Genomic DNA, 21,740 nt, shown 5'->3' on the forward strand with positions numbered 1-21,740 from the left:
GAAAGCAGATCCCAAAACCAAGTGAATGAGAGAGAAGAGCCACTTGGGGCTTCTTAAACCTAGTCCAAAACACTTGAAATAACATCCATGTGATGCACAGAAACAGTAACTTTTCCAGCTGAGCTGCACAGAAAATAGAGTGAGACCACTTCTGCTATCTAAGGCCTCTTTCTATCACTGGCTGAAGATGAACTGTGCAGAGCATGACATTGAAAAGGTTTACGCAGGCTGCGTGCCAGGTACTTTTCTCTATACGTAAGCTTCAGACTACACTGACGAAGGTTTTCAGACACCCTAAGTAGACACAAGGATTTAGGATCTCATTTTCAGGACTGGACTTGCACTTTTTTCCTCTACCACGTGGCTCCACACACCCAAGTACTTCAGGAACAGCACCACAGTTGCTCAGCAGCTTAAGGACGGGCAGGCAGGCCTCCAGACATGTTACTCACTCAATCTACTTTCTACATTTTCATTTCCTTTTCTCCCCTCCCTCCTTTCCTGGAGCAGAGCTGTTTTTCTCCCTCTGAGAGAGGGGAGCAGAGAGGTGGTCATGCATGCAAACATTCAGCAGCTGAGTGTGTGTGCCTCCCTTAACTGTGTGACAGGGGCAGCTCTGTCAGGACCTCAGAACTGATGTGCTCACTGATTGTGAGATGTCACCCTGGGAAAGTCTCTTACACCTGTACCGAGTCCCTTCAATGTCCAAAACCAAGAAATACTCATTACAAGTCAAAAGTATTTTATATTCTTTTAAATCCTTGTTCCCGTCCTTTCTATGGTAGGGGATTGAGATAAAAGTTGGACGCGGCCTTCCACGAGCTCACGCAGAGTTCCTGAAGATTTCAAGTCCTGCTTCAGAGCGCAGCACCTCTTGCTGGCCTCTCAAACACACAGCTGAACACCAAACTCTCTCCAGCTGCAACAAACTCCCTCCTAGCATTATTGTGGGAAATGCTAGATCTGGACAGATCCCTCTTTGGAGCTCCAACTGGAGCAGGTCACTTTCCTTCTCAGCAGCACACTTCTGAACAGGGAAGCATGAGTAGTTTCCCAGCTCTCTTTGTGTTTCTGCATATACGTACTGATGTCCCAGTTGGACAGAACACTGTGTGGACCGAACACAAGCCCCTGTGTTTTCAAGTCTGGCAGCAACCAGCAGGTATCGATACTTCCTCTCAGCTCTGGGGGAGAAGTCCTCGCTTCCTTTTTAAGTCTTCAGCAGAAACAGGTTTGTATGAAGCCAGTGGAATGGGCCCAGAATATATTCCTGAGTCCCAAAACACTCCTAAGCATGGGAGCACTTGCTCTTGTTGCCGCAGGACTGGTGAGGCATAAACACAGCAGGTATTGCTGGGGCAGTGCCAAAGGGAGAGGCGATGGGAAGAGACAGCGTTGGCTCCAGCAAGGGATGGCAGGAGTGGCCTGAACCAAGCTGTTGCCTTTGACAGCAGGTACGGCTAATCCTTGCTTAAATAAACCCTGGCTCTCTTCCACTCCCACAGGATGCAGGCACAGTTTACCTCTCAGAAAATTTACTTATTCCCCTGACTTCTCTACGGGCTCTGGACTGGTAATTCCTTCAACACTGCACTGCTGTGCCAGACCTATTAGCGACAGGAAAGCATGGGGTGATTAAAGGAGCTGAATTGGGGCTGAACAGCAACAAAACTAAACTCTGAAATGGAGCAAGAAATGATTGATTTGTAAGAAGCAGCCCATGGATAAGAAACCCAGAGCAAGCAGGCAGCTTGCAATGGGAATGATGTGCTGCTGAACACACCACTTGCAGTGCTGGGTGTGCTGATACCTGTGAAAGCTTCACACTCCTCACAGGGCAGGTGCAGACACCAGAACAGATTCAGATCCTCTCTGTCATTTGTTCATTTGCAACTCAATACCTACACAAGTCTAGCTCTGCACACTTTTTATTAGTAGCCACATATGAACGTAACTGAAAACAGACCATGTCTGAACATGGACTTTACGTAAAAAAGTGTTGAAGCCATCCATTTTCTGCATCTTTGTAATGAAAACTTGCTGCTCAGGGTCTGATGCCTGCAGCCCTCTCCCCTCCTGAGCTAGAGCTCAGGCTTTCTAACCCTTCCCTTCCTTTCCTTTCCCTCAGCTGTCTTTTCCTCCTCCACTGCACCACCTTCACACTTCTTGCTCTGAATCTCAGTGCCAAGCACAATTTCACTTCCCAAACCACCCCATCACCTCTCTGCTGCCCAGCTAGCAGTATGGCCCTGGGTGTTGGGTTATTGTTTAACTGTGCTATCTCTGCTGTTTTCAGCCCTGACTTCAAAACGACATTCTTCGCCCTTGCAAGCTCTGAATCCCTAGGATTTAAGGATTCATGCTGCTCATGCACGTGCCCAGACCTGGCCTGCTCCAGCGCACGAGCGATGCAGAGATGCAGACCATGAAGTTCTGACAGCTGCTGAGGGCATCAGCATCGCTCAGGACGCAGGACAGGGAGATGGGGTGAGCCCTTGTACTTTGAAGGAAGGTTACATGGTAGAGAGCAGCTGCTACAAGATGTTCATTTCCAGCTCCCCGAGATGGGCCAGTTTTAAAAATACTCCAAAATAATGAAAATCCCCCAGCAATACTATCCTAACAAACAGAGGATGTCCACACAGACAGAAGGCTTGGAGCCAGGGCATCTGCTATAGAGATGGAGGTGGCCGCTGATACTTAGCGAAGCTCTCCCACAGATTTCCAAGGAAAATCTTGGCCATTCCCCCACAGATCTCCCTGTGCTCTAGCAGCCTGAGGTGCTGTGCGTGGTCTCACTGTCCGCACCAGCCTCGCCAAGCGCACGTCCCCGCGTGCCTCAGTGAGGCAGCTCCTGGGCAGAAGGGACCAACACCACCTCCAGCGAGCGCTGTGCGGGGAGCAGCCATTGGTGGCACCCAGAAAGATCTGATTTTAGGTCAGAAACTGGTATTTTGTCGTGTTCTAACAGCCCCAAGATAGAGCGCAAATCCAAATGCATCCTTCTCTGCGGATAATTGCCTATAAAATGCCAAGCTGTAGTTTCAGCTCTTTAGCTGCACGAAACAGAACCTTGGGAAGTTTTAATCAATGAAAAGAAGCTAGTGTATTACACGGTTATAAAAAACCCACCTCATAACACGAGAAGAATTTGGGGGGAGAAAGAACAGACCATCTGGAGATAATAATAAATCTGAAAAGAGGCAGGAATTCCAAAATCAAAGACAGGACTTCATTATTCTAGGAGAAATGACTAATTAACTGGAGAGGAAAAAACTCGTGATTCATGCACCCTGATGGGGTTTGAGACTTCAGTCTCCCTCATCAGTGTCATCGCATCATTGTCCTCTCAGAAATTATAACTCATTCCCTGCTCTGTAGATCAGGAAAGCATGATAGATTAATTTAAACAGGGTGACAATAACTGTAGTGAGAAATTTTGTGTTTTTACATACCCCAATAAGCCAACTTTAAAAATACTTAAGGAATTTTTTTTTGATGTTAGAAACATTTTTGAGGTCTAAACATAAGTCACACTAGAGCCAGCTTTTCTTTATTCTTAATGAGACAAGTTCACAGGTCCTCACACTGTTAACAGTGAGAAATTCCTAATCTTACCTTACTGTTAATGCAAAGATAACTGATGCTGCCATAGCCCATGGGTGTGGTAAAACTAATTCTCCTTTCTGTTGATTTAAGTGACAGCTTCCTGAGGCAGGGTCTCATCTTGCTCGGAGTTTTCATGGCACAGTGCAGGCATGTATTATGAACTACTATACAACTGTTGCAGGATTTTGAAATGATATGTGAAATCCTACAGCATTAACTATGTATATATAAAATAAAAAAAACATACCACCAACAACAAAAAAGAACACCAAAAAATGAGGGATTCCTTTTTTTTCTTCCTTTTTAAGCCAGCAGCTCCACAGAGAAGGGAGACAACTGAGTTCTTAGAGGAGAAAAACACCCCTCCTACTTCAGTGTTTTAAGGAGGTTGCCCTGCAAGTCTTTATTATCGCACACCAAAATCTCACAGCATGAAGCACCTTGCGAAACAGAAGTGGAAGACTAATTTGGCTTATAACCACTACTCACATTTAAACGGGAGCTAGCTGACATGGCTGACAAGTTAGACGTGCCTGCAGTAATCAGGGTGGCAGGAAGATCAAGATAGAGGGAGGGTGAGAAGAAGTAGGCAATTAATCAAGACAACCTTCCAATTCATTTTATCACAGTGCACGATCTCTGCCAGCAGTCTGTGTATCGGCCTGCTTTGGCATATTTCCAATTAACTGTAGATCCAAACTTCTCTGTATTACCTGCTTTATGTATGGCATGGCAGAGTGCCCAGAGCACAGTAGCTGTGGACACTTCGGTTCCTGATCTTCTCCATTATCCCACAGCCCAACCAAAACCCTCCTCTGTTACCTTCAGGTAATACACAGAAGAAAAGAAAATGAAGGATTAATGGATGAGAAAGGGTCCTCTAACAATGACTGGATAGTGTGCTGCCTTTCTGTCACCCTCCTCCTTACACAGAGCAAGGAAAACATAAGGAAAAATAAAGCTTTGTTGGCAGAAGCAAGGAAGAATTCTTGGTTATCCCAGCCTTGCTTTCCAGAAGGTGGTAAGACGCTTTTTGGGTATAGTTCAGAGCATGTATGAATCTGTGTGCTTCTCTACGAGGGCAAGAAGGAACAAAAGGTTAATGAACTCGCTGCAGTTATTTAAGCTACTGGGTAGCAGTACCATTGGCAAGAAGTTGCTTAAGTTGTGTTCTCCCACAGAGCCTTTTGCACTGGATCTCAGGCAGTGAACTTTCCATATGTTTACTGACACCAGGGTCAGGAAACAGCAGCACGTTGCACTGGGTTTCAGTGACATTCCCTTCGCTGTCAACACAGAACCGTGGGAGATGTTTGGGTTCCCTCCTGAACTTAGTAAGGAAGACATGGTCTGCTGAATATCAGCTTGTCTGTCTTTATCCCCTTCTGCTCATCCTCTCCCATCTTCATCCTCCAGCTTTTGAAACATTTCAGCATCATTTCAGTCACAGAAATTTCTACTTCAATTAAAGAAACCACTATATGAGTGAATATATGGAAATGCAGAAAGCATCAGACATTACAGGCAAAACTACCAGTTCTTCCTACCTAACCCACAAGCAAAAATGTAAAATAGCTCTTGAGATTCCCAAAGTGAGGAAAAAAATGAAAAAAGTAAATATGCTGATTTGTTTCTAATCCTAATCCTGCAACAGATTTCACTGACACTGTGAATTTTATGTGCTTTTTTTTTTTTTTTTTTTAATTTAGCTCCTTTCTCTTGTTAAGATGACCAAAAGATATACATACACAAAACTAAGAATGAACCTAGAGGAGAAAGACCCTAACAAGTAACTGTTCAGAAACAACAGTCCATTTGATGTCGCTGAAGCCTGCTAGCTGGCACGCAAGCAGAGAGCCTCACTTACTGCTGTAGTTGTTCCTCCCAGTACGCTCTTCCAGCAAATGTGTGGTTTGTTTTTCTTGTGCAAGTGCTTAAATGTACATATAAAAAGTCGAAGCCTATGGTCTAGAAGAACTATAAGCATTGCTTAAAAACAAAAGAGAAATTAAAACATCCAAATAAAACTCCATGCATAGGTCTTGTATGTTCCTAGAATGAATGATGAACTTAAACGCATTACTTACTCTTAAAGCAATGGAGAGCTGATGAAGCACAGAATAAAGAAGGACCGACGTTCCAGAAGAACTGTATGTAACGATAACTTCCATATGTTTATATAGATAGGGAACAGGGAATCCTCTGAAGGCTTATTGGGGAGTCACACAAACATCTGCAGAACATAGCTGTCAGGCTAACAGGCATCTCCACCGGAGGCATGCTTGTACCACAAGCAATCCATGCCACAATTCCTCAGTTTGGGCCAGTGTTTAGGACTCTCCTACAGTTTTGCCAGCAGAGGTTTGCCCCTGTCTTCTTGTGCTGCCTTGGCAGAGCTAATTCAGCTTTGTCCCTGTGCTGGAGAAGGCAGCTGTGCTACTTCCCCTGCCTTGCTTGCTATGGCTCGCCTTGCCATGCCAGGGCACCTGCACCCACCAGAACAGGCTGGCTCCTGGCAGACAGAGTCAAAACAGCCCCCACACTATTCGGGTATCGCAAAGACAAAACAAGAAGCCTGACTACTTGAATGCTGCTTCCCGAAGGCCACTGACTTCTCTTTTGACGGCTGACCACCAAGAACTACACACCAGTCCCAGTCCATCAGGGCCAGGTCTTCAGTCAGCACTCTGGCTCCTGATTTTCCACGCTGTCTTTCAACAAGCCTTCCAAGCAAGGAGGAAATTAACGTGCTTCACAACAGGGCTCAAAAACAATGCAGGAAAAACCATGCAAAAGTTGTGATAGAAGATCCTTCTAATTAGCTAGGTTCCTATCAAGAGATTGCTCCTCAAACAGAACCATCGCCTCCACTCCCAAAATAACTGAATGTCAGAAGGGGACTAGGCTCACCCTCAAAGCAGGTGACCACACACCACTGAATGTGCAATACTCTTGCAATTATTCCACATTTGAAGAATCCAGGACACTTCACCAGACTCACAACAGGTCTTCCAGTCCAGACAGCCATCTGTCTTTCCCAGTGGCACCGTAGCTCACCTGCCAAGATCCAAATTCTCCATTCTTGGAGCAAATCCTCCATTACTACTCTGGAATTGGGTGCTAAGCAGCACAGCTGGTCTTAGTGTTTCCAGGAACGTGAAACATTCGCCTGTGCATTAGCCCAGTGAAATTTAATAGCCTACAAGAAGATATGGCTAATTGGCATGAGTTTATAAATTCCTATTTAGCATCAAAATATTTGAGATTAAGGAAACAAAAGAACACACGATCAGCTGTAACATGTACTGATGGGGGCTGTTACAGTATGCAAAACATCTGAGCACTGACTAATTTGGCTGCAAGCTCTTGTTCTGAAAACAATGTCTGGTAATAATAACATGATCCCAAAGAAAGGATTCTACAGGGAAGTTATTTACTCTCTCACAAAGGCCGTATGATTTATACATGTTGTCACTGCCTATGCCAGAAAATTGATGACTGATTACCACCTATTCATTTCAGTACCTGGTATACAGCCTGAATTAACCGGATTAAGCCACATGGAATTTCTTTACTATTTACAGAGAAACTGGGAATAACATTTGGTTTAAGTCAATGCAAGGAAGGAGCTTTTAGTATGAATCCAGTAAGAACTAGAATATATTAAAGCAGCATGAATTAAATGCTTATTATTTGTCATTACTACTCATTTATAACACAAACATCTGGATTCCATAACCATAGCCCAATAAAATGATATTAGTGGGGAGAGCAAAATAATTATATAAATACCATCTAGCTTGTTAAACATTTGCAAAGCACTGCAATCACTCATCCATTCCCAGCTCCTGGAGCACATTATTTGGCTTTTGTCTTGTTGGCCGGGCATTGAATCCTAAGTGTTGGTAGTCCAGTTCTGCAACTCCCTCTGTACAGGCACAGGATCCCCTATTGAGATATTCCACATCCCCAGTCACTGCAGCCAGACCTTTGGGGTAGCAGTGCCAGGGAGCAGGCAGAGACATGGAAGCAGTCTTAGCAAATTGGAGGAAAAAAATAAATAAATAAAAAGCTTTTGAGAACAGCATAACCAAAAAGAAATGAGTAAAATCATGTAGGGGAAAGAATTTCTAATGCCTAAGAAACAACAGCACACATCAAAGCACCCAAATATGCTACAGAGTATGGTCTGCTTAATATTAATTTCAAATGGCAATTTTATTCATATTAGGTTTGTAGATTATGCTTGCAAAATATGAATATGTTTAGTTTATTTTCCAAGCCACTTACTTCTCAGATCAATTGAAGGATGCAGGGTTTTTCTAGTGAAGCCTTCATCACTTGCAACCTCTGACAGTTTTAACAGATGGCAATGGTCTCTTAAATACTGCTCAAATCATGACTATTTCATTGACCACTCCTTTTATTTTGAAGTCTATGAAATAATAATTACAGTAAAACTCAAACTGCTTTATTATTATGGCTATTTTTAATATGTAGATAGATAGATATAGATATATATACACACACTTTTATGCATGTGAACATGTCTTGGTTTCGCTCTGCAGCAGAGAGGGTCTGAACTGATGTGCCCAGGTTAGCTGTGAACATTTCTGGAGGTATAAACTCCAGAATTTTAACGTACCTACTATATGTAATTTTTTTAAATCCCTACTGTACCACTTACACATCATAAAGTGTTGTGAACTATCACGCACAGTGCTCTCCTGAATTGCCCACATTTACAAAGTCCATAAAAACATAGTCATTGTTTGATATACATTTAATTTTAAAATCATCTCCGCCCCTCTTTCTACTCTTTGACAAAGAGCCTGTTCAGCATTACGTGGATCCAACCAAAAATGCTTAATGAGGACAAAGGAAGCTGTACTACCCAAAGAGCAATTAATGCAGAAAAACTTTAGCATTGCAGTGTTTAAAGCCGACTTGCTCTGCTTTTCCTCCTCCTGGAGACTAAGACAAGAAAGATGCTATTAAAGAGTTAAAGTAACTCCGTGTGAGTCCATGAGCCAGAGAAACAAACCACAACCCTCTGACAGGAGCTCAGCACCACCTCCTCCGAGAGGGTGCTGTCAGGATCGGCTTTTCCATTCAGGAAGAGCAGGCTGTCACCTGGGGCAGCAGAGCAGCTCGGGGCTGCATATTGTTAGACTAGCAGCAGGATGTAAGGGAGGGCACTCTCCAATTAACCTGAGGCAGCACATCCCCCAGAGACAGGTGCTGGATAATGTACAATGACCAAACAGAACAGGAACATTCTGGACTTGAGCATAAGGAAAGCGAATAATCATCAGTGCAACCAAGGCTCCACCAACAGGAGAGAAAAAAAAAAAAGGCAAACAAAAACAAGCAAAAAGCACTCTAGGGAGCTCTCCCCTCAGCAAGTAATATCCCTGCTTCTTTTAATCCTCCTCCAATGGCGTTTTTGCTGCTTTCTCCATCCCACACCAGTTTTTCCTTGCAAGAATCCAAAGTCCCGCCCCTTCCATCAGCTATCCTACCTCTTTTTTGGTGTTCGAGCGCTGATGGAGGGGAAAAAACATTTGAAAGGTGGTGCAGAAAGTGCAGGAAGACCACCTGCAAATGAGAGCATTTCACCTGCAGACTTCGTGTGACTGCCAGCACCCTCCAGGCTTCAGGGAGAGGAGGGCATCGGCGGCGAGGAGCACCCCGCTCACACGGGGGCCATGACACAGCACGGCGCTCCCTCTGTCTGCCAGCAGGAGCTGTGGCCCCGGCCCGCTCCCAGCAGGGCTGGTTCAGGTACAGACGTGCCCAGCCCAGAGGCAAACACACAGAGCCCACACCACAGCACCTTCCTGCAGCCCCACTGTGTGGCTGTGCCACAGGGATGGGACAGGGCTGCACTTACCGGCACGCTGAGGCCACCACCATTTTAGGGCTGAGAGGAAAGCAGGCAGCAGGCGCTGGGGTTCTGGCTGCTTCTGGAAGCTTCCGTGTGGCACCCACTCTGCCTGGGGCTTTGTGCTTTGGCCCCAGGGGCAGGCAGCCCACAGCTCCCAGATGGAGGCCTAGTGGTGAGGCACCGGCTCCTTGCCCTGCCACATGCCCCAGGGTGTGCGGCAGCCATTTCCTTGTGCATGGGGACCGAGCTGCCGGTACCCTGCAGCTGCCATGAGCCCGGAGCAGCCTTTTCAGAACACTCATGAGGCACTCTGTCACTTAAAACATACCTGAAGAGCTGCTCTTGCTTGTCCAAGATAAATAAAATTTGGAGCTGCAAGCCCAGTCCCTTTGGAACTTGTCAGCCTCCATCATGCGGCCCCCACCAGTGTTTGAGCTGCGTGATCAGGGGGAGGACTCCTTCAGCAGCCAGCTGTGAGGAAAAGAAACAGCTGAGTGGTTCAATCTAACAGTTCAGCTGAGGAGCCCTCACAGGGTTACAGCAAAAGGCACCAGGCTGCATCAGAAGGCTGCAACAGACTTGCAGCATGACCTTAAGTAAATTACTGCAAAGTTTCTGGGCTTTCGCTCCCCTCTAAATCAGGGCAACAGTATCAGCACGCCAAGGGGAGGCTGGCAGTGCTGCAGCACGCAAAATTGGGAACTTGGGAGTCGAGTCTGCAGCAGTAGGAACTGATGCAGTGCTTTGTGCCTGCTAGCAGTATTTATAAGTTTCACATGGCTGGGCCTCCGCTGGCTTGAAAGGGATTACTGCTGATTTTCACAGGTGCAAAAAAGAAAACCCAAGCAGCACAGCTTGGAAGGTATATATATAATGCTTCTAGTTCTTCCAGTGTATATGGTAGAAACTGTAGAGTATAATGATGCTCAGGTAAAATCATATTATTTGCTACTCTTGCATAAATAAAGTTTAGGTAGTCTCATTTAGGAAGCAGTAAAGCATTTGTAATTCTCGACTTTCCTATCCCCTAACTTATTATACTACTTTCACTATATCTAAAATAGGTGCAGGTCTCCCTATGACGATTTATTTCAGTTCTGTAACTGAAACATTCAGAGAATGTTTATAAATTGCATTTGGTGAAAGTACTTCTAAACATGAAACAAAAAACACTTCCGTTAATTACTCTGTCATATTTGCTGTAACAACCACTGCTCACTGCCTGCAAATCTGTAAACTGGCATAACTGTGAAAAAGAAAACTAAGAGGACTGGACAGTATTAAAGGTAATTAATTTAAAAATAATTAAAAAAAATAAAAAATAAAAAATATAGGTTTTAGGAGTTTTCAGGTGTTTTTGTAACATTGGCTCACATGTAACTATAGCAATAAACATGCTCTGCAGTTCCTGCTAGAATATTTCTGTAAAGACTCTATTGTTTTAGTAGATGGCAGATATTCTCCATGAACTCCACTGGCAGCTGCATCTCTGTAATACAGGAAGGCAAGACATACTGCACTGAAACAGCATCCAAAGGCCAATGCAATGACGACACACACAACAGATGCTCAGTTTTAGGGTTTATTTCATCTGCTAACATTCATTCTTGATCTAGACAAAAGCAATTAGATGATTATTTTCTTAATCTATTTTTTTTTCTTGTGGAGGAAAAGAAAAAAAAATTCTTTTAACACTTTTTTTTTGTAAGATGTTATAAATAAATATATAAAGCTTTAAGTGTTACTTGGTTCAAATTGAACAGTTGTCGTTTATTTTTTGTTAAGTTCCTGATGTGGAAAAAAAAAAAAAAGTGCAAACCATACATATTCAGCCTAATGGAATGACTCCAGCCACAATCGTTTCTGGAGAAGCTGAATCTGTTTGATCTACAATATGGAGGATGGAAGGTGGGTGGGGGAAACAACTTACTATATTTTTACCTTCAGCCACATAACTCCTAGCAGATAAAAATGGAGTTCCCTGGTAGGTAAAGCATACAAGAAAGGGGGGAAGGAAGAAAAGAAAGTTCTGCCTACATTGCCCTTTCCCTTTCTTGTGCAGCACAGAGGAAAGAAGAGACAATATAAGGAAAGCTTTAGACAAAAACATGAGAATGAAAAATAATATCAGCAGGAGGGACTGGTGAAAAATCCTACGGCTGTTGCATGTTTGCCTGGCAGACTACAAACAAACACAGAGAAACTTCACGTTGAGAGACAGTGGGGATTTTTGTCTTTTCCTTATGAAAAAAAAAAGATGGAAAGGGGCAATAAAAATAAGTTACATCATATTCCAATATGTACAAAACAAATCATGCTCAGTAAATCATTTGAATATAAAATTATTCATTATTGTACAACTCTCTCAATACAGTCTGCAGAATAGACAACTGGGGAAAAACAGGGAGGGGGAACTGTGGGGCTTTGAGGGATAAAACAGACTAATTTGCAAATCATGTGGCTTTTTTCAGCTTGCATGAAAAATTACAAAGAATACCATCACCTGCAGCTGCGACAATACAGGCTTTAATATCCACGTGCTTATCAGGACTGCATTAATCCTGGCAAGAACTGTAGATGGGACAAAACAAACAGCCACAGATAGCTCAGACTGTGTGCGCAGACACAAGCTCCACTGCCTGCCTGCTGGTTTACCTGGGACTGCTGCTAAACGACCTGTGCTTTAACAGCCTGGCTCTATTGCTGATCAGGCACTGAATCCTACAGTCACTTCTGCCACTGAAATATGAGCTGATATAAAAGCAAAAACAAGAACAAAAAGGTGACACATCAGCCCTGTGATTTGAATCCAGCAAATACATTGAGTTGCATTCCAAGCTATAGCCTTGGAAATACAACATTTAGCATACTCTATGTTGCCAATTGCTGTAGCGCTACCCAGTTTTGTAATAATTCAGAAAATTCTGTGGGATAGGAGGGGTCTGAGTACCTCAAAACATGAATGAGAAGCTAGAAAAGCTTCCAGCCCCAGGATACATATCTACGTCAGGCCCTGTTCTTTTACAGTCTGTCATTACTTCCTGTAGCTGTTCAGTGGTCTCTGTGAAGTGGTTTGATGAGCTCAGTGACACATCCACTTCCTAACTGATGTGCGTTCACACTGCCACCGAGGTGGTCTTTCTGCCTCAGTCATACGCTCACTGCTCTTTCTGCTCCTACTGGACAACAATGGAAGAAAAAGCTTGCTGGGATCTTCCTTCTGCTGCTTCCATTTCCACCCCTGTTTTGTAGGCAAGTACAGGACTATTGTGTGCAAAAACATCAACCTCAAATGCTCTCAATTTACTCCAAAATGCTGGGCATGAAGGGTGAAACTCAAACAAGCCAGAAATTCACACAGATCCTTTGCTGAGATTTTTTTTTTTTTTTTTTTTTTTTCCCAATGACTTTGAACCCAGTGACAGCCTGGGTCTACAGCCTTACAGTCAGTCCTGTATTTGTGACCTGGGAAGGGTGCAAGGTGACATCTGACTGGGAAACTTTTGAGTAGGAGGCAAACTCCTTCAGTACAACTAGCTGGAATGAGACAAACGAGCAATAAAATGCTTTCTTCTGCAACAACACCTACCAAGCAGTCAAGTTCATTGTTTAGGTGTCTAAAAGCAAAAAAGACCTCTTCCTTCTTAGCGCTGCAGCATATGTTGTCCTTTCCACCTTCCTGAAGCAGGAAGGGAATCTGCTGGCAAATCCCCACTCATGGCATCACCCTCTGTTGCAGATGTGCATGGGTCTGCACAGCGGAAGGCAGCAGAGGCTAAGAGCTATCATCTTTGGCCTGGTACCAGGTAACTGCTTATCCAAAATGCTCGCTCACACTAGTATTGCTGGTTCTATAACCCCTTAGAAATCCCTTACACAGTCCCAGCTCTTCTAAAGGTTCTTCACGGGGTGTCCCTGGAACACAACAGAAACACTGTGGGGATAGACGTGCATCCGAGTGTCCCAGGACCGTGTAAAATCTGAATTCAGGAGGAACCATTTGTGGTTGGATGAGATGATCTTGGAGGTCTTTTCCAACCTTCATGATTTTATGATTCAAGCTCCAGTGAGAGACCGGTCACAACCTTGCACCTGCCTTCACTATACCCATTACTTGCCTCTCCTGACCTGGATCATGATGCATTGAGTGGCCCCATGGAGAAACACCTTATGTGGGGAAGAAGGTGTTGGTGTGTCTGGAAGTCACAGGAAAAACATTTTGGGAAAAAGGGGCACATATTGAACAAGGATGTACTGTCTGGCCATTACTTCTGCCAGAGTGCCTTAACGCCATTGTTCTCTGTTCATTTTAAAACTACACATACAATTTGCATGTTGTTGTAGCATCAAATAATCCATCCTAAACAAAAAATAAATTGTACCACTTCAAACTGTAGTACATAAAAATCACAAAAACAAACAAACAAACAAAAAAAAACTACATTCACATTATGTTAAAAAAGTTCCCTTAAACCCACTAGAGGAAGAAAATCATGCCAGGTATGCCCTGCAACCTATGTTCTCGCAGACAGAACTGAAAATAAATCAAAGTGTGGCATACAGCCTTAAACAGACCAGCACAGCAGTCAGGGTGTGGGATGGCTATTGGGTCATTCTCTTCATTTCTGATATTCATAGTTAAAATTTGTTTCTAAGTGTCCTATACTTCTCATACTTTGGAGTACCTCTTTACAGAGAGGCCATTTGCTTTCCCAATGTACAGATGGAGAAACTGAGGTATTGGCCAGGAACAGGATTTGAATTTACAAATTCCTGCCTCAGTGCTAAGCTGAGGTCAGACCTCCTTTTGTGGGTTGAAGTGAAACTGTTAACAAGACTTTGCAGTTTCATTTCTTTTGCTTGTTACTGTAATATATTACAAAGAAAACAGAACAAGGTCTTCTACTGACATGCTTCTAGGGTCAGAGGCTGCCTCTGATTTAGAGAACCCTGCAGACAGATCCATTAAAATCCAGCTGGTTGCTCAGAGCCCATAACACAGAAACAACTCAGGCAAAATGGGCCCAATTATGATACTGGTCCTGATCATACACAGTCCCATTTACTAGCACCCTTTGGTAGATGAGAGCAGAATTTGGCCTTCAATACAGAATGGTTCTCAAAGTCAGTACTGGCATGTGCTGTACTGCCTGAGTGTCCACAGCGTGCCCTCTTCTGGAGCCGCACCGACAGGCGCTGTGAGCATGGCTTAGCTGCAGTAACTATTTGTGCACGATGGAGCTGTGACACAGAGAGCACACTGAAAAGCCTTCGGGTAAAGCTGGAAACTGTGCATATGAAACAGTTGATTTTTATATCTAGCGTATTGGTTTTGTGGGTAAACAGCCTGTAAAATTGCATTTTTAAAATATAAACGTTTTCTTTAGTTACAGCAATACATAAAAGTGCTGGGAACTACCAAACATAGCTCCTCCCAGTCTTGGAAGTCAGAGATGAGCAAATGGATTTGTAATACCTTCTGCCCCCAAGCCAATAACTGAAAATTGCCTCATATTGCTTCCCACATCTCAGCTAGGAACAAACGCTTATGGCCAAGCATATGCATCTCTGGAAGCAGGGGCCATTTTGTAATAAAACCTTAAGGACAGTGACAACCACCAGCAAACATTGGTAACAGGCGAATGCACGAGTAACAACATCTCACTGTGCTTAAAGATGACCGTGTGCTTGAGCACTTTGCAGCACCAGGATGCAGACCTGACCAACATTCATCTGAAATCAGCAGGATTCTTCAACTTCATTGGACTGTGGATCAAGTATGTAACAGGATTATTTGAACCCAATGTGCTGTTTGTAACTTCTGTTCTTAACTTTTTAGTCAGCTTCACTCTTCTGGAGAAGAACATCTCCAGAAGCAAGGTGTATACCTCAGGGTGTACACAGAAGAAACAAGGCAGCTCCTGTGCTTAAGGTGGCTACCTCCTTTGCAAACCTCAGTGTGAATTTGAAACCGTTGGAAGCAGGGTACAGAGGCAGAAGAATTAAAATACAGAACAAGCAGCACTGCAGTGGATTTGTGTGATTGTGTGATTTTTAGAGAGATGCCAAAAAATGACACACTAAAGCCAAATGTATCATCTCTCTGCCTCTCCTTCCGTGATTTCAGTGCCATAATTGACCCGCAGTTACCATGGCCTTTGAAAATCAAATCATATTCCATTTGATTCATATTTTACCCTAGACAATAGCTGGTTCAGGACTAACAGGCTGAGTAATAACGGGGTGAGACATGAAGCAGGCAAAAACTGCTTCATTTCCATGCTTCCAGACAAACAAAGAAATGCTTGCAACAGCAAGAAAATAAGCCATACTTTAATTTGTTGAGTGGGAAGAGGAATTAGAGAAGTCATTGTTGCTCTTTGACTCAAAAGTCAGTAAGCAGAACTTGGTTAGACTGTCACCATACTGGAGGATTAAACTTACATGGGTCCCTAAAAAACAGCATTAAAAGAGAAAGAGCTCTGCTTTGAAAGTGGTCTGAGACTAAAAAAACATTATCCATGATTCCCGTTTCCAGTTTTTTGAACACAGCTTGTTCGTTTAAAGCAAGAGCTGCAGAGCAGGCACTCTGCCAAAAGACAATGTGCACTGTCTCATAATTAATTCAGACCCATAGTCAGAAATTTTTACAGCTCTGGAAGAGAGCCCCATCCTGTTCCCACTTAAATCAGTTCTAGTGACTTCACTGAAAGCAGGCTTATGGCCATTATCTCTTGACACAACCAAGTAAAAAATAACTTAATAGTACAGGTATGGGTACGTCTGCATGCTTGTTGCAGTTCAGCATTTCACATAGCAATGAACAAAACAAAATCACCCCCTCATCATGTTGCCATTAATGACTGATTATTTGCAGGGTCTTCCTGAAGACCGTCCTGGAGACTTGTCCTGCAGACTTACGAGGAAGTATTGCTATTTCACTTGTTCTCCCTTTCTCAGTATGCAGGATAAGGTTTTCATTTGTTGTTAGCACATTATACTGATGAAGGCATGAGTGGCAGTTGTGTAGGGTGACATTATGGCATGGGGCTGCATGTTGGAGCCGATGTGGAATTTGGTTGGCTTTGAAATTGGTTTGGGACCTGTCTGTGAAACAAATCTGGGAGCTCTGTGCAAGAACTCCCTATTATTTTTATGAAGTTGCGTATGTATATGTGATACCAGTGCAATGTATCAAAACTACTGTGCTAAGTCCGTATCCTAGGCCACAGTCAATTTGATTTAATGTTTCTTATCCTCTGATGTTTTTCTTCTTTTATTCTTATGGTGCTCTACTTTCTGGCAGTGGCTGCCAGATGAAAGTTAGCGACTGCCCTTGTGCTTAGATCACAGCCTGACACATCCTCAATTTAGTCACTGTTATCATTTACTTACAAACAATGCAATTCCCATCCCACCTCCAAAAACACCCACAAAATAACACCTCAATTTCCTTGTTTTTTAATGATGTATCTTTATATCATTACGGCTCAGGAGACAAACAGATTTAAAAAATCCTACATCTGACATTTGTGTTTGAATTGTGAGGATAAGAAACATTCTTTTGTATTTGGCCTTAAGAGTGGGTAACCGCATTTGTGCATTTTTCACCTCTGTATTATAATGTTGACTGTTTTTTTATTTTTATGTATTTATTTATTTTTTTAAGAATCTCACCGGTCTTGTAAGAAACAGTAAAAAGACCCTATGTTTAAGGAAGCAATCTATCTTCTGTTTTACAGACTTGCTTTTAAATAAAATATTTTTCTGTTGTTTTGAAATTTTACTTCCATGATCTTTTATATGGAAACCCTAGAGTATCATTAATATAAAAGTCTGCCTAGGCTACCACTTTTCTATAATATGGCTCATGTAGTCCTCAGTGGGCAAGCGTCCTTGCTCCTCGGTCTCTTCCTTGGGAAGTGCTTCATTGGACCGGTGAAGAAGCCTCTCTTCCCGATTCTTTATCCTCTGCTCCATCCTCTCTAGCTGCCGTTTGTACTGGTAGCGCTGCTGGAAGAGGTCCTTTGCATAGTCATAGAGCTGCATGTCCAGGTCATTGAGCTCCTCAATCCTCCGGATGGTGTCATTATCCACCTCCACCCCTCCTGCCCTGGTGCTGTTGTACTGCATAAAGGGCCGGATGAATTTCAGATTAAAAGTTCTCTCAAACAGGTACTGAGTCTTTCTCTGGAACTCTGTCAGGCCAAAGAAGGCCATGTCTTTGAGGTTCTTTTTTGCGCTGTCCAGCAGGATCTGTGCTCGCTTGTTCTCTGGGATGAAAGACATGTTGTAGCAGCCCACTAAGCTCAAGTCAGCCAACATCCTCACCTGGCGGTTGTTGGCCAAATTATACGGGCAATCCATGAACTCCTGCAGTGTGCAGCCTGACCAGTCTGTGCCTTCATAGCATGACGGCAGCTCTTCAGGAGTTGGCGTCCTGCCATCACACATGTGCAAGGAGGTCTTCCAAGTAGCTCCTCGTTGGACATGACGCCATTCGCTGAGGTAACGAGATACAGGGTCTCTCAGCAGTGTGATGTAGTAAAATTTTCTACAAGAAGAAGAGAAAATAAAATTAATGCTCTGCTAGCAACTAGAAAGATGCTTGGAAAAATGAAATCCAGAGTAAACATAAAAAAGAGTAAATCGACATCAGAGCACCCATTCCACTGTACTCCTGGACTATTTTCTTCTTGCTATCTCTCATACTAAGTACTGTGTGCAACATTAGATCCATGTTTCTCATCTTCATTGCCCACCGTTTAGTCTTGCCAATCAGTATCTCTTTCTCCAGTGCATTCCTTTCTAGCAACGGATTGCAAAGTCAGAACAAATCAGCAGGATTCAACTCATATACCAACTTCAGAGAGCAGCTGCAACTTTAGAAACTGCCTGGCCTTTCACACTAGCACATACTCTCTGACTGAACCAACACCTGCTCTGCAGGACATGCCCATAACTGCTCTGTTTATGAGCTGGGCTATCATTTTCGCTTCATGTAGCTGCTGACCAGGACACCTACTGCTTGACTGATCTGGCTGCCAGGCTGAAATCTGGGAGTCTGCACTTAGTAGCAGGACAACACCACAGGAACATAAGTGAAAAATAAAGATAAATCAGGAATGCAATATGTTTTGTAGAAAAAGAAGGTGTGAGATGACACCCAGAAACAGAAACAGTGGAAACAGTTTATTGTTTCAGATATGGTGTTATCCATTCAAATTTAAGAGAAGCTTTTGATACATGTGACTAAAAAGGGTGTAAAAGGAAGACAGTCAAGAGGAAAACTGGTAATGAAACCCACAATGATCCGAGCAGTCCCTTGAACTGAAAACATGACAGCTGCTGCCTACAAGGAGACCACCTGGCTTTGGCTCACATTGAGCTTGGATAAAGTTATGGGATTGATAATGATGGCAGTTTGCAAAGGCCCTCTCCAGACAGAGGGAAATGGGATATATATTTTTTTCCTTAAATGTCTTGAGACCATCATGTCTCCAAGTGTTTCTAGAACAAGGAAATACCTTCTCTAGTTGCTGAAGTTGGCAAGGAATTAAATCCACATGTGCTCCCAGTGCATGGGGCTGTGTGACACTGCACAGACAAGAGTATCACGCTTTGGCAGGGTAACACACACATCTACAGGCTACTGGAAATACTTTATATAGGGGGTAGCAGCAGAATTATTTCCCCATCAGAAATGCATCTTTGGAATGCTGATATAGCTCTCTGCCCTGCCAGAAATGCTTGAGAGAACTGAATGTGATGGCCATTATGAGAATACTGCACAGTTTTCTAACTGTGCAGTTAGGAAATTTATTTAATTTTTAACTATTTTTTTAATTTAATTTTAAAAATTAACAAATGTCTGCTCTGGCTAATATTAATGGACCCACGTTTTCCTAACACCTTCAATATTTTTCTTCCCAGAAGTAACCTAAATTACTGCAAAAAGAATAATTTGATTTAAAGAAAATACATCAATGACATTGCCCGGGAAGTCTGATTTTAAGGAATGCTTGCTTTCCCAAGTTATTATTGATTTACTGAAGGTTTGTTCCAAAGTAGGATGTTTTGGTCTTTTCAACAATGGTGATGGGTGTCAACACAGGCTCCAGCTTCTCTCCTCTTTTCTGCCTTCATAACTAGGACTGCTAAAAACATTTGCTATTTTTGGAAAGTTTTCCGTCTCTCTTCATAGCAGGGGTATCACACTGTCTAGTAATACTGTCTAGTACACTGTCTGGCTACAGGGAGGGGGGAGAAAGAAGGGGAGCAGAGTACATAACAGAAACACTTCCCTTAAATTTATCTCATTTTCTTGCATTTACACTGCAGCCTGTAAGGGTTCAACTACCCAGACTGAGTTGCAGCTATGAATTATATAGAGAGTGCTAAGAAACCTCTAACAGATGGGAATAAAATATGACAGTGGAAGGAAAAGGGAAGCAATGATGAATGCCAGATGTTCGAGTGACAGACATTGATGCTAAACACTACCAGCATTTTTTTTGACTTGTGAACTGCACTGGACTTTTTATTTAGACCAATGTAATCCAAAGGTTGCATTTTTTCCTGAAGCAGGTCTAAGCCAATTTTTATTATGCTGCTTACACAAGCAACTACAAGTTTCACCTAAGATCAGGAACTCATTTGTGACACATCCAAAGGCACAGGAGGAACTGATTCCTGTTCAAGCGTGCCGTCTATAGAGGTATGGATAGAGGAAAAAAAGTTTTAGTATCTGCATTTTGTTGACCCCCTTTAAGAGTCTGTTAGTAAATCAGATTAACAAACATCATACAGAACTTTTAGGATCCATTGAAAGAGAGACAACTTCAACATGAACTGTAAAAAGGTGAAGAAGCCAGTATTTCTTTCTTCAGACCTACACTATAAAAGCTACTGTTGAGGTGATGCACTGGTAAATATTTTCCCATGAGTGAACACTCTCCAATATTCAATTTAGTGAACAGAAAACACAGAAAACACAGCTCTTTCCCAGACCTGTCACATAGAAAAGTGCTTGAAGATGGGAGCTGGTCTACTAATACAGAAAGAAGATGTATCTGGAATATATGCAGCACAACTGGGCATCTTGAGGTACTTTGGGAAGTCATCCCAAAAGGGTATAAAATAAAAGTATTTAGAAAAAAATAACAAAACAGAGACCACAGTGCAAAATAATAGTTTAAACTGCCTAGGTTGAGCTGCACCACTGACATACAGAAAGTTGTGCTCCTACAGCTGCATTCAGCTTTCTAGAAGGGCATTGGTTTCGGAGGCAAAGGTTCACTCAGCTCTCCGGGAAGCAACAGCACATCTTTAGGAAGACTGGAGCCTCGGGAACCAGAGAGATAAGCCACTTGAGTATTAGGTGAATGACCACGGAAGTATTCACCCAAGAAACGCCTTAAGATACTTAGGTTTCCATTCTCGAACTGTAACTTGGGAAATGCAAGAGAAAAGTTATATATCTCTCTAGAGTGCATCCATTAGCAGCATCATTATTAACATTGTGAGCCAGAAAGTCAGGAGAACTTAGCGCCAGCATGGTTGAGAACACAGGCAGTGCTGCTTGTCAGCAGTGGTTTGATATTTATGAGGAACCACATGACTAGTAAGTTCTCTTTTGTCATCAGAGATAAAATAAACCCATAAACTACATGGAGCTGTGAGTGCCCCTCCTTTCAGCATGGTGCCCCAGACAGCTACTTAACTTGAGTATTCCTGAAGACTTATTTCAGAAGCATGGTCTTCTCCTACTCCAGATGGTTCCACTCAATACTGCCTCATAAAAAAAAAATAATCAACCCCAGTTTGGTCATGCAATGCCAACTCTCACGGGCCTTCCTGGAGTTAACAAGTTTGAGAAGGAGAATGGACATTCTAGTGAGTAAGATATTTCCTTTCTTTTTCTCCCTGTGAGAAGCTGGACAGAACAGCATCACTACTCCTGTGGGCTCCTCTTCTACATATCCATGGGGTTGTGAACCCCAGAAGAACAAGGAAAAGCAGAAGTTAAAGTCACATCTCTGCCTTTCCTTGCATTATCCTTCCTAGGGGTCCCACTGAGAAAATCCACCGGAAGCTTCTTGAGGCCATTTGCAACTTCAGAATTGCAACTCTGATGTGTATGCAAGCTGCACAGCTTTGTCTGAAGAAAGAATCACTAAAATATTTATTAAACAGAGCAAAATGTAATCATGTTTTTGGTAAGCAAGCCTGTCTTAGAACTGAA

The 21,740-nt window shown here is 43.0% G+C and overlaps 1 protein-coding gene and 1 long non-coding RNA gene across 3 annotated transcripts in view; both read right to left on the reverse strand.

Moving 5' to 3' along the window:
- LOC137861047 (uncharacterized) overlaps window positions 1-10,518 on the reverse strand; it is a 34,291-nt gene extending 23,773 nt beyond the window's left edge. Inside the window, exon 1 of one of the 2 annotated variants that reach the window (XR_011099335.1) lies at window positions 9,825-10,518. This is a non-coding gene — a long non-coding RNA (uncharacterized lncRNA). The other variant, XR_011099336.1, reaches the window with a different exon arrangement.
- Window positions 10,519-11,064: 546 nt separating this feature from the next.
- HS6ST1 (heparan sulfate 6-O-sulfotransferase 1) overlaps window positions 11,065-21,740 on the reverse strand; it is a 185,192-nt gene continuing 174,516 nt past the window's right edge. Inside the window, exon 2 of the mRNA XM_068692033.1 lies at window positions 11,065-18,050. Coding sequence (XP_068548134.1) covers window positions 17,342-18,050 — 709 coding nt within the window. The 3' untranslated portion in view covers window positions 11,065-17,341. The remainder of the gene's footprint in view (window positions 18,051-21,740) is intronic.

Source organism: Anas acuta, chromosome 9 (genome assembly GCF_963932015.1).
Source record: "Anas acuta chromosome 9, bAnaAcu1.1, whole genome shotgun sequence".
Classification (NCBI taxonomy): domain Eukaryota; kingdom Metazoa; phylum Chordata; class Aves; order Anseriformes; family Anatidae; genus Anas; species Anas acuta.